The 19,316-nt window shown below is 35.6% G+C and overlaps 1 protein-coding gene across 1 annotated transcript in view; it reads left to right on the top strand.

Moving 5' to 3' along the window:
- ALA2 (aminophospholipid ATPase 2) overlaps positions 1–19,316 on the top strand; it is a 43,349-nt gene that overhangs the window by 19,657 nt on the left and 4,376 nt on the right. Inside the window, exons 9-19 of the mRNA XM_039133460.3 lie at positions 3,990–4,087; positions 4,178–4,320; positions 4,841–4,937; positions 5,042–5,151; positions 5,528–5,692; positions 9,798–9,952; positions 10,036–10,116; positions 10,258–10,378; positions 12,972–13,078; positions 13,784–13,915; positions 16,928–17,081. Coding sequence (XP_038989388.3) covers positions 3,990–4,087; positions 4,178–4,320; positions 4,841–4,937; positions 5,042–5,151; positions 5,528–5,692; positions 9,798–9,952; positions 10,036–10,116; positions 10,258–10,378; positions 12,972–13,078; positions 13,784–13,915; positions 16,928–17,081 — 1,363 coding nt within the window. The remainder of the gene's footprint in view (positions 1–3,989; positions 4,088–4,177; positions 4,321–4,840; positions 4,938–5,041; positions 5,152–5,527; positions 5,693–9,797; positions 9,953–10,035; positions 10,117–10,257; positions 10,379–12,971; positions 13,079–13,783; positions 13,916–16,927; positions 17,082–19,316) is intronic.

Here is a 19,316-nt window from a genome sequence, read left to right as displayed (position 1 = left end):
AGATAAGTTTTTCATGTAGTAGCTAATCATTTAAATTGATTAAAAAATGGCAAATCAGTTATAAATGGATTCAAGTATTGAAAGTCACCTCAATGTACAAATCCCATGTGACTTCATCAGCAGTAGCAACACTTGCAACATCATCCCATCCAAAACCACTATTTTTTCAAATTGCTTTCAGAATGGTATGTTATGTCTTAAATGGTGTTGATACTTAGTCTAAAGAATAACTGTGATTACATTTTTTCGTTAAATGCAAGTCAAATAACTCTCTATGTTTCTGTGAGATAAACTGAGTCTGTCTTTTTTGCCTAAATGCCATGTTCAAATAATTTTTCTAATAAAAATTGGTCACATGCTGTAATCCATCCAGCATGCTTATTATCTTGGGATAGAGGCCATCCTTACAGAAAAAAAGGAAAGAATTATTCTTGATGATATTCTCATTGAAAAAGAAAATAAAATTAAAGAGGCATCAACATTAAACACAAGAGCCAAATATTGAAATACATTTTCAAAATTGTTAACTAAAATAAAGTATAAATTCGAGACTCTATGATAATTATTCCACAATATTTTTCCTTCTCTACATTGTACCCTTTGTGCATTTTCATATTGTATGTTTGAACTCATGGTCTTTGCACTGTTATCTGAGCTTCAATGTCCTTTTCAAATAGTATACAATTTGTCTTTCCTTTGGTTTTCAATCATAACGATGTTGTGCAAAGTGCAAGCTGCTACTACAAGTTTAGCTTGTGATTGATAAGATATGACCTTGCAACATTCAATATTGGGAAATGCTTCCTCAGGACTCCAAAGATTCATTCATTTGCATACCTAAGGCTTGAATGCCTAAGATTAAAGAACTCCTTGGATCTAGCGGTCCTTCACTGCCTTTAGCAAAGTCTGTTAAATAAAACCTTGCACCTCTGTATGGTGCCATAAAGTTAGGTGTGTGTGCATAACCAGCATCGACAAGAATTATACTTATCTAGACAGGAGATATAAAGTCAATAATTTAACTAAAGTTGAAAAGAGTATGTTTTTAAAATTGATTAATTATGATTACCTCAAGGTACACTAAGATCCTTTTGTAAAGCTCACTGGAGGACCAGTGAATCATGTGCCGATCCTTCCCACCCGGCTAGCACATAAAGAAAAAGTAAGTCAAAAGAGCATGCTGCCATCATGTTTTGTGAAAGAAAAGTTTTTCTATTGCGATAAGGAACATGCTTTTACATCCATACAGGTATATGTGTACCATCAATTGCACAAGACAGTCCTTGAATAGAAAAGAAAGTTACATTTTAGAAATAGGTATTATGAAGAAAATATTTAAATAAATTTTATATTTAAAATTCTATGTGCATTGAGGGGATCAGATTTTGGTTTCACAAGGATATCCAAATGATCATCTGGCAATGGAAGTTGGATGTACATGAAAGACAGTTTGAATCTTGCATTCATTGCGTTATTGAAATGACCGATGGTTTCCCCACTATGTTGGAAACACTCTTGCAGATTATGGTTGCCTACTCCATAGCAATAGTATATAAATACCATCAATTGCTCCTCAACTTTCACATTGGATGTGTTTTTCAGAAGATCCCTATGACAGACAATTTCACGAAGTTTAATAAATATCTTAAGATCCATTTGGCAAACTTCCTGGCATCGTCATTCATGACCTTGCATTAATATTTCTTGAACATACATGCCACCTCTTAAAGATGAGATATGACGCGGTATCTTCTTCATATAACCATCATGATAACAACATGCAGCCAGTATACTGTAGTTACATGTCCTTTTAATCTTTTATGTTCTTCAATCTCAATTTCATCCATAATAGGCTGCATGAGAACAATAACCACAATTAAAAAAAATCTATATATTACTATTTGGTGCCAAGCATTAATCTAGAAATCAACTAGGATGTCAAAATACTAACAAAGTCAAACTTTTGACTATGATGTACAGGCTATTTAACCATAATCCTCATAAATCCTAACAATCAGATTAATTATATGGATTGATCATATATAAGAGGAGAAAATTGTACTACACAAAGTGTACATGCACTTACATATTTCTATTCGATACTATCCAAGGAAGGAGGTCAGTGTTCCATCCAATCACCACAGATCTATTTAGAAAGCGAGAATACTAGTCCATTTAAATAATACCTTTCAAATCATACAAGTTTCTGCTTTATTGTACTGTAAAAGAAATCCATGCTACACTACTTTGATAGATAGACTAAAACAAAGTGCACCACTGTTTGGTTCCAAATTTGTGGTGTAAAAAATCACTTTCTTGCTCCTATGAATATTTATAATACAAATTCAAGACAACTTTGCTGTACAAATAGGATGATCACTAAAGAGAGAAAAATAATAAAAATATAATCATATGACTGTCTGAGTCACCTATTGAGATATGCGCATGTTTTCAATCATATATTAGAATCTACAGCCACAACCATAGTTTTCCAATTCATATGCATATACAATATACAAACTCAATATATAGAGACTGCTTCTTGAATAGATATCAACATGAAAAAAATAAAATCACTCTTTGATGGAATGAATCTCTATTAAATTCAAGCGAAACATTTATAGAACCACTATGATATTAGAAAAGATGACATGCTTTTTTTCCCAAGTCTGGGTTGGCCGAGGGATGCCCCTGTTTAATAGCTCCTCCAACTGGGCATGAGCTATGGCAAGTGTATTCTCATTACTGTGAGGCACTTCGTAATGAAGCTACACCATCCCTTCTTTATATCTACCTTTCATCTCTCACCATCAAGCAATAGGTTCATGCGCGCACACGCGCACACATAGAGAGAGAGTGTGGCTGCTTTTGTAATATTTTACTCTTGATCTGATGTGGGAGATCAGACCTCTGTTACAAGAGAGTGGGGAAGGGAAGGGAAGTGGGTGATTAATACGAAAGGAGAAGGATATAGAGTTATAGACATGCATGCAGGATGTGAAAACAAACTTGTGGCCCATTTTTCTTGAAATATTAAAATCAAGATTTTCCAAAATTCTACGCCAAGCCAAATTTTCAAAAACCATGATGTTTGGTAAGTCACGTTTTCTCAAATCCTGAATTTTAGGTACCAAATAGCATGCATGGTTTTGGGAATCATAAAAAAATAAAATATTCTAAAATTTCGTGATTTTTATGGGCATCCAAATGCACCCTTTGTGTTGTTTTCTCTAAAACTTGGGAAATAATGCTTCCAACCACTTATTTCTTTTATGGTATGTATTCAATTTTTCCTTCTTAATTTCAATATGCACATGCACATACACATATAAATGTGTCTGCCCGCTCATGCATATAGGCATGCGCATATGCGCGCAGACAGGCACACGCAGTGAGAGGGATTTGGTGGTGGTGGTGGGGGAATTGAGCTGGAAAATTATTGGTAAGATTGCAGCTCAAATTCAGTCATATCAGGGTAAAATAAATGATGGATCTTGTAAGGTGAGGATCCACACTGTTGAACATGATAAGAATATTTTAAAGTACCTAAAATGTATACATAATATGTGTGTTTTGGAAGTTTCTTAACTATATGTGTAGTCAACACAATATTAAAGGGACTGGTAGAATTCGTATGCCAAAATATATTGCACACCATAAAAATTAATAAAACAGATGGTTGATCATGATTTAGATATCTAGTAATACATGACAAAGTTCAATTGATGTGGATGCTTCAAAATGGTAAATCAAATGAAAACATGGTATCTTGCTGCTAAAAGTGTTCTTTTGTGATCATTTTATGCATAAGTAGGATATATTAAAACAATTGATATTTGTTAATGTTGTGGATTTCCAACTTAGATATTGTATCCATGATTTTGCATAAATAGTAGAGGGTTCTTAATCCTCCAGGAAGTATTCTAGCTTAGTTCTATATTCGGTTTTGTTTCATATCTAACATATCTAAGAAATTGTATGCATTACAGGTTTCTCTTGATCTTGTGAAGAGTTTGTATGCAAAGTTTATTGACTGGGATGAGGAAATGTATGATCACGATACTGATACCCCTTCTCATGCAGCAAAGTAAGCCAACCATGTTTCATATCTATACTGATCGATGTTCGTACTATATCTTTCATTCTTTTGAGTTTCAGAAGTATTGGTTTCTTTCAGCACAGCAATCAGTGAGGATTTGGGACAAGTTGAGTATATTTTGACTGATAAAACGGGGACTCTTACGGAAAATAGAATGATCTTTAGAAGATGCTGTATCAGTGGCATTTTCTATGGAAATGAAAATGGAGATGCTTTGAAAGGTTATTTTCTTTTTCCTCTAATTAATTTGTTTTCTTTTTCTTTTTCTTTTTTCGCTGTCATCTTCTTTGATGCTACTTCAGTTCGTGCCTTAACTAGGAAGATATGCTGACACACTATAGAGGAACTCTGTTATCTCCTATTAGGGACTGTCATGCTATTGTAGTCTTTCAACTAAGGTTGCAGACCACAAATAGACAACAAAAGGTTTTAGATTTTTTTCCTCCCTAGTGAGTTGCCAAATTCAGAACTGCTGGAGACTATCTTTTTTTTCTTTTCTTGACTTTTCTGCTTCATATGTCTTGCATTGTGCGGCTGTTAGTTAACCTGGCCAAAAATATGTTGCCTATTATTTTGCTTATTTTTCCTTTACATTGGTTATATCATAGAATGTGGATTCTCCACAACTGATGTGCGGTAATTTGCCTTTTACCTTTTGATGTTATTTATTATATCTAATCCAATGGCTTGACTGGAACATCATTTTTGTATAATTGTACTGATTTTGGCATCTATCACCAGATATTGAACTGCTGAATGCTGTTGCCAAAAACATTCCTGATGTTATTAGATTTCTTACAATCATGACAATTTGCAACACAGTTATCCCTGTTAGAAGGTGATCTTTTATTTTTTGCACTTCAATATGTTGGCAATGTCTTGGCTTTGGTTTTTATTTTTCACTAGAATTCATTTTAATTCGCTCTCTATTTTGATTTTTAGCAATAGTGGAGCAATCACGTATAAAGCGCAATCTCAGGATGAGGATGCTCTTGTCAATGCTGCTGCTTGCTTGCATATGGTTCTTATTAGCAAAAATGGCAATACTCTTGGTAAGATGTTCCCATGTAGGAGATGTTTAATGCAGATTTTGTAGCATCATCATGGTGCAACTGTCGCTCTATTCACAATTATGGACTGATCATAAGATCATGCACATTATGGATGAGTATTGGCCTCCATGTGCTGGCAACCAGTTACCTCCTTTACTTTCTGTTATAAAATGGCCAAACTGTTATGCAATTGGTGCATGACCAGTCTAAAATTTGAAAATGCCGTGGAGGATATGTCAGCCTGATGCCGCTATCTTAGTCGTCCTGCCTTTTCCTTTTACTTAAGGAATTCCTATTAGTTAATAATCTGTTGTAACTGTTGGACAAGTACTTGCAATTTTGACTCAGTTCTGTTGTTATTTTGATATATCTGCAGAAGTCAATTTCAATGGCTCGGTTATCCAATATGATATATTAGATATTTTAGAGTTCACTTCTGACCGGAAAAGAATGTCAGTTGTAGTCAGGGATTGTCAAAATGAAAAGATTCTCCTCCTTTCCAAAGGTGCAGATGAAGCAATTTTCCCTTGTGCTTGTGCTGGTAAGTTACAAATTGATTTCATTGTTTAATTATGTTTGAAAATTTGCTAAATGTTGAGATCTTACTAGAAAACGGTATCCTATGCCCATACCCATCTTGAAATCTCAACATATAAATTGGCTGAACCGCTGAAGACCTTGGATGTCCTTAATCAAACTGCTGAGCCAATACCTTTACCTATAGCCTAAACTTCCACAAATTTGTTGAGCATATTAGCATCCTTTGACATATGAAAGTCTGACAGTGTAGTCTCAAACAGATCCCTTTAGCATGATATTTTATTAATTATTTATAGGGGATCTTTGCCTTTGGACTTCGTGAACCTTGCTTTTACAAACAGCAAGTGGACCCCACCATCCGAGTTTTAAAATGCTGGTACTAGATGCTGGTTTTGAATCGGAACAGTATGGCACCACTGCAGTCAATATGGACTGAAATGATTAATATTGATGAGAACAAAAATTAATTGGTACATATTGACTCTTGCTACATGCTGATTATCTGTATGGACAGGTATGACTGGTACATACTTGTTAAAGTGATAACTTGCCCCACACCTGTATCAATCCTGTTTACCTGTGCAAATGGTACCAAACTACTGCCAACACTAAAACTTGAACTTCCACCCCTTCATCCTTCCTAACCCTATATATGAGACATCCAGTACGGCGATGCATGTGATTTAAATTGCCTAGTCACTAGGCCTAAGGGTGGTGACACCGGGAAAGCATGAACTGATTTGGAAGCAGTTTGAGAACACATAAAAGTGGAGTGTCTCCCCATTAGGCATGAGATCTGTAGAACAGCACACTGCACGATGTAGGTCTACTATATTGGCCTAGGATCCAAGACAAGCATCAAAAGATAACAAGGAAGAATTGCTGAAAGAAAAATTTGGGAGTGAAAAATAAATTTATTCAAAAGAAAATAAAGGCCAAAACAATAAGTTTTTCTTCCACTCTCAAAGACGCCTTACCTTACATAAAAGAATTCCCTTCAACTCTTCCGATGCTCCCTTTTATTGCGAAATCCATTCCAACAACATTGGATTTATCGGTGTTGTGAAACGCCACAGTAGCCATTGCCAATATTACCATAGTAATAGTAACATCCAATGACTTTTCGACCCAACAGTTCAATCTTGAAGCTCCTTTATTGGCTCGAGTAATAATAACTTTACTGCCTTGTCCCCTTCGATGCATATATCGAAATTGGCGGTGTTCTCCAACATTTTCCTTTAGCATTGACTCCATGATCACAGTTCTAAGATTCCATTAAGCATCTTGCTCATACCATTGAATATCAAGTTGCCAATTGTAATCACTGTTCATATAACATCAATTATTACTTGCAAATAAGTAAAATCTGCAATAAAATTTTGGCCATATTCACATGCCTCCAGTTCAGTAGCACCATGTATCCACATACAACTGGCTCCAATGCATGAAATCAAATCATAATGCATAGAGTTTTCTAACTGTTCGAACTTTGAAATCTATAGTAGCTTTAAAATTAACTGATGCACCAAAAACCTTGTTGAATACTAAGGCTCAATATTAATCATCCACACCAAGCATATCTTGGTGCTTGATCTCTGAAACTATTTCAAAACTAGTCAACTCTTTATCCTTATGACTAGTTCTCCAAAAGAAACATTCATATTTTGGATAGCTTAACATAAGACTCTTCTGCATGATTTGACTCCTCAATGCGGATCTTTATGATTGGATCAACTATAGCATCCTTTGACTCTTCTTGGGCAATTTCAAAACCAACTAGTTCTTCAATCATGATCTTTTATGAACTTGATGCAACAACCACTTAATCAAGCTCGTCATGTTTTAAATTTACTTCTGTACTTGGTTGATCCTTGAGTTGATCAACTTTATCATGTTCTGAGTCTTTTATATTTGATCCAATCTCTATCAAGGTATACCGTACCGGTACTGGTAGGCGCACCGGTCGTCTATCAAATCGGTATGGTACCAGTTCAGATCGATTTAAACTGGTACCGAATCGAAAAGTAATTTTTCTGCGTCCGGGAGGGGGGGCGGACGTGCGCGCCCAATGTTAAATGCCACAGAGTGGCATTAGATGCCACTCTGTGGCATCCCACGCGGGAGCGTTGCCCCGCGCAGGCGAGCTGCCCAGCACGCGCTCGCACGAAAAACGCTTACAGGCTCGAGGAACCGTACGTTTCTTTGCGCGGGAACACTTTTTCCTGCGCGGGGAAGCTTTTCCGCGCTGTGGGCAGCGCATGCGGGGGCACAGAGTGGCATTAAATGCCGGTTCGCACCAGCCAAACCAGACAGAACAGGTCCAGTTTTGTCCGGTTTGCTCTTATACCGGCCAGTATGGGCTCCGTACTGTTCGGTTTCTGCCCGAATAGGGTCGAAATTGTTTTCCACGACTGTACCGGACCGGTTCGGTACGGGCTGAACTAGCCCGTATGGGGTATGGGCTGAACCAGCCCGTACGGGGTACGGGCCGGTTCAACACACCATGGTCTCTACCTGATTAAGCTCATCATGCTTTAAATCTTTGTTTTTAAACCAGTTCTGCTCTTCCTTTGGATTGTCGAGGAAGCCTGTAACCAAAACCTACTCTTCGGGCTACTTTTGTTTGTGAACATCTTGATTTCTCATCTTGCTAGATCTTGAATGAACAACCACTAGAATATCCCATGCTTTCTCACATGCTAGTCTTGAGTAAACAACCACAAGTATATCCTGCACTTTCTTCGGCTCTTTTATATCTTAGATATGGAGATAATTTTCTGTATCCACCATAGCTTTGATAATTCATATCACCTTCTTAGATTTCAGACTCCACTTTCTTCCTATAATCTCATTATCAAAGGTATCTGCTGGCATCCTTTTGACTCTTCTAAGATGTTCCACAAATCTTGTCCCATCCGATATGCTTTGATCATAGACTTGCACCTTGGATAATTTGTTGTTCAACTTTAGGAGACAAGTGCTGGTAGCAAAAGCAGCCATGTTGATGTTGTTGAAGTCGACCATCACGATATGAATCACCATAAAATCCACATGCACAATGAATTAATGGAAACTCTTGAACCATGCTGAATAATCACCTTAAACCACCAGCAATCAAGCTGCCGCTCCAAAAACTGTGCTCTGATTATATCTAATCGAAGCCACAAACCAATTGACCACACTTCAATCTCACTCTGATACCATGTAGAATGGCATGCTACTCGGTATAGATCTATCACGTTGGCCTAGGATCCAAGAGAAGCACAAAAGAATAATATGGAAGAATCATTGGAAGAAAAATTTGAGAGAAAAATAAATTTATTCAAAAGAAAATAAAGGCTAGAGCAATTAGTTTTGCTCTCACTCTCAAAGATACTTCACCTCATCAAAAAAATTTCCCTCCAACTCGTTGTTTCACTCTCCCCCCCTCTTTATAAGACCACGCTCTCTCTCTCCCACTAGAAGATAGCATCTCCCGCTTCCACTAAAGTACAAGCTTTTGTATATTGAGTCTAAGGCTCCACCTAACTTAACTTAAACTAGCACTAAAAGACAAACTCCAACTAGAATTGGAACAAGACACAAGGATAAACTAGGAACAGAATCCTAGTACAAGCATGGCAACCAATGGACGTCCAACAAGATCCTGCATTTGGGAGGGTGGGTTTGAGGGGTGGAGGAGCGATGGAACCTGCAGAAGGGCTGAAGAGGTGGGTAGGATGTAGATAGAGAAACAGAGATTTACTGATTGAAGGGTTGGCACAAATCTTTTCCACTTTGAAATAGTGCTGGTTATCCAGGTGAGGCGACTTGATCATCTATGACCGGCTCGGAATAATTTTTACCAAAAAGATTGCTTTAAGCTGCTATTTAGGAATAGCAGTAGCTTTACACTCTGTGCAAGGACTATTGTAATTTTTATGTGAATTTGAGCTTTTGATTCTCAAATTGTAATAAGAAATGCTAAAACTTTGCAACTGCAGCTTATGTGATTTTAGTAAAAGACAATTTGAAATGTACTTTAAGCATCTAACATTATGTTTTGCTTTCCCCTACATAATGTTACATTATTAAAGCATGTATGTGGTGATTCTATAACTTTTCAGGACAGCAAATAAGGACTTTTGTTGATGCGGTAGAGCAATATGCTCAACTTGGGTTACGCACACTCTGTTTGGGGTGGCGTGAGTTGAAAGATGATGAATATGAAGAGTGGTCTCATATGTTTAAAGAAGCTAGCACTGCATTATTTGACAGGGAGGTAAGTTGAAGTCAAAAATTAATCTAAAATGTATCTGTTAGTTAGAAGGGAAGGAACTAATGCTGCTACTACTGCCCTCTTAGTGGAAGCTGGCTGAGGTTTGCCAAAGACTAGAGCATGACCTTGAGATTCTTGGGGTAACTGCAATAGAGGATCGTCTGCAGGTACACTATTCTTTCATCAAAAGAACTTGTCAGATATTTATACTCATTTATTTTGAGGTAAAAACGTCTCTTATGGTCACATGCATTATAGAATGGTTGTGTACTAACTTTTTTGAATATTCTACTGTGATTCTTAAATAGGATGGTGTACCAGAAACTATTGAAACACTGAGGAAAGCAGGAATCAACTTCTGGATGCTAACTGGTGATAAACAAAATACTGCCATCCAAATAGCACTTCTATGCAACTTTATTTCTTCAGGTAAGCTATGATTTTCGCATCTGTCCTTTATCATCCATGTTAAGTGTAACCTTTCAGCATACTTTTTCAAGGTATACATTGTGGTAGAGATTTGACGTTCATGGTGTCAAACAAGGCTAATTTAAGCATCTTCTCTTACCTGCTGTTATATATACTCTCTTGAGATATGCAATAACCTACATGATAATTTGATATCAGCTTGCTAGCCACCTTTCTTTATCCAACTTGACAAGTAACTCCCTTCACAAGTTGTGCATTGTCAAGATTTTTGTTAGACATAGCATTAGAAAAATCAATTGTTGTTGCATAACTTCAACTGAACCCTAAGTCTTTTTGAAGTGGAGATTTGTAGCTATATGTGGGAAGTAGGAAAGTATTATCTAAAGATACCAAAGACACAGGATTTCCTTGTATTGTTTTTAAAGTTTATTAAGTATTATTAAACCTATATAGGATGCATATGATATGTTATTTTGACTTGAATCATTTGTATTCAAAGTCATTATTTAAAGAAGTTTGGCTATTGGGCCGAGAATCTTCTTATCACTTAAAATTTGACATTTTAATGCTTCCTCTCAATTTTTTTTTTTTATAAAAGTTAAATGCTGCTAAAAAGTTAAAATTTAAATCTTGTTGTAGGAATCTTGTTTTAGAAGTTAAATTCACAGTTATTTTTTGAGTGACGACGTCTGTTCAAACTGTTTTTCTAATGCTTTTATTTCTTCTCTCAAAATGTCTATCGTCGAACGGATTGAATGATAAGGCCTCTTATGCTCTGTGTATGGTATACTATCCTAGGTGAAATCTGATTGTAGACTTTGATTTTTTTAACTTCAGAGGCAAGTATCTTTCTTCCATTTGTTTCTTTTTCTATTGTTTTGTGTGTTCCAAATGATCATTACGATGAAATTCATTTTTTTTTAAAATATCAACAATATGGAACTCTAGCAATGCTATGCAAGTTTGAGAAAGCCTACAGCAAAAATCTTGGCACACAGTAAACTGATGATTCAAAGGTTCATGAGTTATGAATTATGAAATAAACCAGGATTGCCAAAGAAGACACCTGATTGATGATACGTCGCTTTCATCAAAGTAGACTAGTATAATTGATGTCATGGGATTTTATTGACACAATTGTTGGTATTGTAACTTCTATGTAGGTGATCATTGCAAAGTTGCATCATTTTTTGTAGGGAATAAGTCAGAGATCTAAAACCTCTTGTATAATAAAGATTGGATTTTGTGTTAAAGCCTCGATTTTGGTGGAATTTGGAGTGCTTAGAAGTCTTTTTACTTTATATATTAAGCAGATCATTTGTGGTAGAAATATAGATCCCTAAAGGACGTAGAGCTTTGGTTTAGCATTTGTGGTGGCTTTATAGACATTTGTAAATTGAAGCATTTAATTAAAATTCTTAAGTGAAAAATAGTTTTCCTCTAAATTGTGGATTCCAATATTCAGAATTTTGTGGAAATTACTTAAGATCTTCTCTATTTTCAATTAATTACCAGTACATATGATAGCTAATGCCCAAATTTGTGCTCCCTATAAGCAAATCGAAGTTTCAAAATCATGACAGATGTAAACAATTATATACTTAATGATGGAAATTCATCTAAAACAAACAAGATGGATAAGTAATTTTAAGTCTTGACAGCACATCAAGTAAAAATGACGATAAGATTTGAAAGATCAGGGATTGAAATCTTGCAGTATGGTGCCATATCACTCACTTGTTAGTATGGTAACTAGACAGCTTGACCATATCAACAGTGCCTTGGCCAGTAAAGGGGGGGAAAATTGGTGTAGATTACCTGTGGACCGGTTTAGGGGCATTCAGGACCTTCACACTGGTATGGTGGTTCACCCGTGATGGTCTTGATAGGGTCTTGGGTATAGGTTCCTAGCATCTACAATATGGTCAGGCTGGCATTTGATTCCTTGGAAAAGATGGCTTCTTTTATCAATATATGGTCTTTGAAAGGAAAAGTATTGATTTGTCAATTTTTATTGGATTGAATGGCCAGCAAAGGTATTAGACCAAGGTTTGAAGTTTCATCTAAAATGGATTTGTTCCGTCAGAAATGGATCAGTTTTAGAAACTGAACCAAAAATTTAGCTTTAGGCTTGGCAGTTTTAGCATGTTTTGGTCCGCTTCAGGTGGTTTTTGTCAACTTTAGCTGGAGCTAAGCATGCATACTATGCTTACTCTATATTTTGGTATTTAGTGTTATTTTGAGGTCATATATTTATAATGACAGCAAACGTTTATATGTTGACCTGCATATCTATTAATAAGTATAGAAATCAGGATGCTACAGTACCCTTTTTTTTTTTTACCATGCTACAGTCCTTATTTTATTTCATGGTTTTTTCCCTTTGATTTAGATTAACTCGATCGCAGTTTTTTGTCATTTTTACGTTGGCAGATGCACGTTGCACTTTCAACTCATAATTATGTGAATATACATTGAAAGTTGTGTTCTTGGGCATTTCAAATCTGATAATTTATTTTGCACTTATATGTACATCAAAATAGAGATTGTCAAGTACTGTTTGGCAGTAATTATTTTTTGGCCTTGTTGTCAGAGCCTAAAGGACAACTTTTGTTCATCAATGGCAAAACTGAAGATGAAGTGGTCAGAAGCTTGGAGAGAGTGCTACTCACAATGAGGATAACTTCTTCTGAACCCAAGGTACCTCTCAGCATTGTATACATTGTTCTCTGAGTGTTGTTCTGGTTCATTCTCTTATTCTTTAAGACCTGATGCAACCCAGCTCACTTGTTCATGAAACGTAATAATCTATACTTTTATTTTTTATCGTAACAACTTTGAGGAGATCAAGTTTATGAATCAAAATACATTTCATTGAATGTGAAAAATATTATGAGTTGGTCATGTGTCAGAAAGCAGAGGACTGGTTATACGCATCACTAGCTCTTGTTGGATTTCATGATTTATTATGTGAGAAGTACTCAAGGATTTAATTGTCAATTTATATAACATACTGCATGGTTACCAAAAAAATACCTAAGGTGCATATAAATTTTGATGTACCAGTCATTATTGCAGGAACCAGTTAAGATGCACTAAGATGCTCTAATTCCAAGATGCACTAAGATGTTGGTCAAATAATTATGTTGGTTGCAGAACTGTTTTGAATGCGAGTCATTTTTGTAATAATATATAGCTGCTTTATTTTGGCAATAGTATATGGTGGATCCTTTTTTGTCATTGTATGTGCTTCCTGTTTCAATCTTTTTTATAAGAAAAATTACTTTAATCTTATCTTTAAACAAGTCAGCCAGAACTTAACATGATGTATACTTGTTTAAGTATTAGGTTTTAGGTAACACATTCTTTTGGATAGCTGCTAATCCCATTTGTCATATACAATAGGACTTGGCATTTGTTGTAGATGGTTGGGCCCTTGAAATCATTTTGAAGCAATATAGGGAGGCTTTCACAGAACTAGCAATACTTTCAAGAACAGCAATCTGTTGCCGTGTGACACCTTCACAGAAAGCACAGGTACCATTTTTCTTCTTTTCTCTTCTTTTCTTTCTTTTTTCTATGGGCCACTTTGAGTTTTTTGATTTGTTGGTGGCTTCTTCATCATCCTGCTTATCTGGGACATTGACATGGTTTAGAAAAGATAAGTGAGGCTGACCTGTTTATGGGGATGTTAATCTTGGTTCTAAACTAGGTTTTTGATACCTTTGATGGTTCAAAGAAAAATGGATGTTAAAGAAATGAATCAGCAACTAGCGAAATTGACAATATTGTTGATGAACCTGAAATCCATCCTATAGTGCAGTATTGCAAAACCCATTAGCAATGTCTAGGCATAAAGAACTCATTATTAGCACATCACCTTAGGCATCTAAGTCGTCAAGCTTCCTCTCATGGTTGCTTGCCATGGATCACATGAACTTTCTGTAAGTTATCACAGTGTAGTCTATCCCTAAATAATAGTATCTTCATCAAATTTAGTTGACCATCGTAGTTATATTCATGGAAAATGGTATTCAATGTCAAGTATGAAATGGATCATCCATTCATCCCTTGATTGCTAGTCACAGATTCCTTTTCTCATTATCGGAAAAGCTATTTTATCATGTTGCTTATCATGCCCATGCCAGTTAGAGTTTAGCAGGTTACATGTGCTGTGTCATTCTGTGTCATCACTTGGCACAGATCAGCAATGCCCAGTCGTCTGTGGATGCACACTGGCATGCTTGAGCTTTTCTACTTTAGCAATTTTCTTTCAATACTTGGATCATTTTTTTTTTCACTTCTTCATAATGCTGTCTAGACATGTTTTCAATTGAAAGATCATTGCTTTGAAGTTTTAATTATGTGACCGACCTAAAATCATGCCTGAGCCTTTATGTTGATTGCTATTTAATGTGTGCATTGAATCATTTAAAAAGTTTAATGTATCACTTAAAATTGAACAGCTATATTTGCTCCAAATAAACTTAAGCTTTGTGATTTAGATTTCCATTCTGCCAGGGCATGTGAGTCAAGTTATGAAAAAACCAATTATTGCCAAGATTCAGTAGCGAACCTGTATAATGAGTAAACAAATGAACGAAGGACTTGTGCAGCTTTTGCTTTCTCTTCCTCCATCTAAATTTTTCATTATTCTAATTTTTTGGGGCTTCTTGCTAATTGCGTTCCTGCTTATTTTATGCCCAATAGTGCAGTGTATCTTATCCAATGCTGTTATCACCACTTCTGCATATGTGACTGAGAAGAGAGGATGTGCAGATACTGTCATGTCACTGTTAGATTGGGTCTTGCTCTTCTCAATCCCTTTTGTGGCTGATCCAGATTTAAACAAATTGGTGTTGTTTATTAATTATCCAATAGATGTCTAGCATCTTAAATCACTTAATATGCTATTAGTGAAATTATACAACTATTTAAAATGAAAAATATTAAAATCCATGATATGAGATGCACGAGGGATTGTGCATTATATCTTTGTCTATCCTCTCTTACAGCATGTTTAATGAACTATAAAATCCATATGGAGTTGACTATATTGATCCTTCTTCTAAATAAATTACTATTGATGGATCGAGTGTGTCTCTTCTCAAATCTCAGTACTTCTATTTGCATCTTCTATGGTTAGCAGCCTCTTCTTGTACTTTAACTCATCATCAGATTGTTCTTATGTACATTATGCATGTCCATACCATCTTGGAAAATTCTTTACTTGATTTCTTGCTAGTCTTAATCCTAATGCTTTCCCTATTATACATTTTAAAACTCCATGCTTTTAATTTAGTCACTTATCTACTTAACTTTTCCCACTTTTACTATAATTTTTGTTTGTAAGAGAGGGACTTTTAGGAGTCAGGATAAATGACCTAAAGTGTTTCTTTAGATGGATGGTGTCAGGGATTCAACCCATCATTGATCCAGGATGTTTTCCATATCCTTAAGTATTATGTATATTATTTTTTATCAATAAACTGAGTTTTGCACAACTGCTCAAATCCAATTTTGGCCTTGAGTTTGGAGTCTGGCCTGACCAACCTCAAGCTGGCTCGATCCTATTATGAACCCTATCAAGGAATTCACCACCTTCTACATGGGATCAACCATTTTGTTGATGTGGTGGCAACTTTGGATTTTGATTCCGATTTTGTGATTGGTGAATCAAAAAGCACTCTCCATTCGTAACATATTTCAGAAAGCAGTTTTAAATTTAGCAGGTAATTTCTACTTCTCACTCTCAATTTCATGTTATGAGTGCCTTGCTTGATTTCTCATTCAAAGATGCTGGTAAGACATAAAAAGTCAGAAGCAAATCTCTACTTTAATGACTTAATTTTTCTTCTATAATCAGAATTTTGGTCCCTCAAAATTGGGGAAATGTAGGTTGGAATTTGGAATGAAGTTGAAAGATGTCACCTTGAATTACATAGAAATCAGTCTCACACTGAGGTCCTAAGTCAAACCACTAATGGAATCGCAATGTTCGATGAATATTGGCTTCAAGCATCACTTTCTCTTGTTTTCTTTCTTATTTTGTTTCTTTCTATTCTGTTTTGCATCGGAGCCAACCACGACTTACAAAACAATCTGAATTATCATGAGAAAACTTTTGAGTCCTATCAAGTCTGATAAGGAATGATACAGAAATCATACTGAGACACAATATGTAGGACACTTTGACTCCCTCAACTCAACTTAGAATAGAATCTTACTTGTAATAATACTCCAAAATTTTCCAACAGTCCTTGATATATATCTTAATGTTGCAAGCGCCCAAATGAAAACAAGATTTGAGGACACCAACTAGAAGATGTAGAGAAACATGGACTGAAACTCACTAAAGAAATCCCTTCTTGTTTGAGAGGTGCTCTATGATACTTCCACTCAAATTTCTTATTCAGTAAACTCTTAGGTAGCTTTACTTAAGATTATCATCATAATGCTTGCAAAATGCAATGTTGTCCATTTGCATCAAGAATCATGTCATTCTTGGTTTGAATATTAGTGCTTTGATTCAGAGTTATATAAGTGCAGCTTGTTGAGCTACTAAAATCATGTGATTACCGAACTTTGGCAATTGGTGATGGTGGAAATGATGTAAGGATGATACAACAGGCTCACATCGGTGTGGGCATTAGTGGTAGGGAAGGGCTTCAAGCTGCAAGGGCAGCTGATTATAGCATTGGGAGTAAGTAACTTCTGTACATTTTTGTCTCTCTACATTATTTGTGAGTTCTTTCTTGTCATTCATTTTATTTGTCCAAGTATCATGGTTTTTGTTTATTTTCTAGTTGAACCATGTAAAATATCTGTTATGCAATGCCAAGTCTAACTACCAATAGTTTTGTATGTTGTTAATTCTTTACTCAACATTTTATGTCATCTATGTACTACCTAGTCTTGTCCACTCTAGGTGCAGGTTCAATGTGTGCCTACAAGCATGCATATGTCAGACTCATCTTTGTCCACTCTAAGTGCAGGTTCAGTGTTTTTAGAATCTTATGTTTCATGATTCTCATCTAATGATCTGGATTAAAATGGCCATAAACAATCCAAATTTCATCTTTGGATCTGGATCAGCCAGGAAGATAGGGTCTAAATCTGTACTTTTGAGTTCTGTAGTCCCTTAGATCATAAGAATCATGTTGATTATGCTATTTAGATAGTAATATCAGGTACGATTCCATTTCATATAAATTCATTTGATTATAGAACTTTTAATTTACTTATTACTAATAAGCCTTGAGTAGTAAAATAGCAAGCTTGTTACTGGAGTTTATGGAGTTAAAAATAAGAGTCAATTTTTTGCATTTTTACTACCATATGTTAAATTATTATCCTTTTTTTCCGAAAACATTCTAACTAAAAGGATTATTGAATTGATAGAAACTTGTAAATATCTTGAATAATGAAACATAATGTCTATTTCATTAGACATGCTAAAAATAGGTTTTTATTAGTGGAAACTAGACTTCTTGTATTAACGGTTTTTTGCTCTTCATTAATTACTCTATTTTAGTTATATTTCATTTTTTTGCATTTGTTATATATTCTAAATATTTTTGAAGAAATCAGAAAAATCTTATGATCTGCTATCTGATCCAAGCTCCAATATAGTCCAACCCATTTTATGATTGATGACTCAATCTCGATCTTAACAACAGTGGTCTGATTGATAATATATGCATAAAGTTTTCTAGGAGGAGGTTCTAGTTCCGTCGAAGTATCAAATTTGTTAATGGAGTTAAGGGTGGTGTTTGTTTAAAGGAAATACCATTTGTGATCTTCTTCTTCTTCTTACTGTGTGATGCTATCTATTACTATATGGATTCCTGTTGAGCGAATTTCTCCATATGTAGCTCCTCAATTTCTTCAAAATGAATATGCTCAAACATTTGTTTCAACATATTATATGATATCCAATGTCCAACATGTGCAATATATTATTCATTGTCCTGCTATATTGGATGGTGTTTTGTTATCCAAGCAACATTTTAGTCATTCATGCTGTGAGGACCTGTACAAGCAGTGTGTTTAGTCCTAGATCAGTTTTACGCTGCAAAAATCCTGGGTAAAGGGCCAGAAACCTCAAACAATAACTTCATGCTAGCCCTTTGGATGTGATCTTAGGTTGTTAGAAAACGGGATTAGAGTGAATCCAGCCATGGCCCGCGTGTACTAGGAGACACTGCAGCACAAGCCTTTTTGAGGATGACAATGAGCTAGTGATTTTGATAGGACCCTTTCTCTGGTGAGAATGCCAGGGTTTACACTAGAGGAGTGTGTGAGGACCTATATGAGCATGTGTTAAGTCCGCATCAATTATGCACCGGAAGATATCGAGTACTTAATAGGGCCAAGGGTCCCAAATAATAACTTTTGGCTCGCCTTTATGGGTGAGGTCTTGGGTCGAGACCCATGTATGTGGATTTGAAAGTTATGGCCTTCGTTGACTGATTTTTTTATAGTAGTATGTGATCACTAATAAAGTAGAGAGGATCTTCTTCTACGATTTTAATGTGGCATATCTTGTTTTATATTTAGAATCATTCTTTGATGCTTCTTCTGGTTTATTTAATTTTAATAACTTGATAACTAGTCTAATTTATTAGAATCATTTTTTTCCATATCCTATGCATCATAATTTGACTTATGTGTCCATTCTTTTTAGATGTAGAATCTTGATTATCTATTGTAGCATTAAATTCATGAACAACTAATTCCACTAAATTGTGTTAAGTCATATATGATTGAAGTGTCAATGTCACTGGAGGTCAATTTAGGGCACGTGAAGACACCTGGACAATAATAGACTTGCCAAGTATCTAGGCAACACCGCCAAATTGTAGGATTTTGTTTGGTGAATTTTTATTTGGTTGGCCTATGCGTATCCTTTTACTCATATAGAGGGACAAATCCACGC

Source organism: Phoenix dactylifera, chromosome 4, assembly GCF_051530095.1.
Source record: "Phoenix dactylifera cultivar Ajwa chromosome 4, Ajwa_hap1_PhDact_Kaust_v1.1, whole genome shotgun sequence".
Classification (NCBI taxonomy): domain Eukaryota; kingdom Viridiplantae; phylum Streptophyta; class Magnoliopsida; order Arecales; family Arecaceae; genus Phoenix; species Phoenix dactylifera.
Note: the sequence above shows the minus strand (reverse complement) of the source record. Positions and strands in the feature narration are given on the sequence as shown.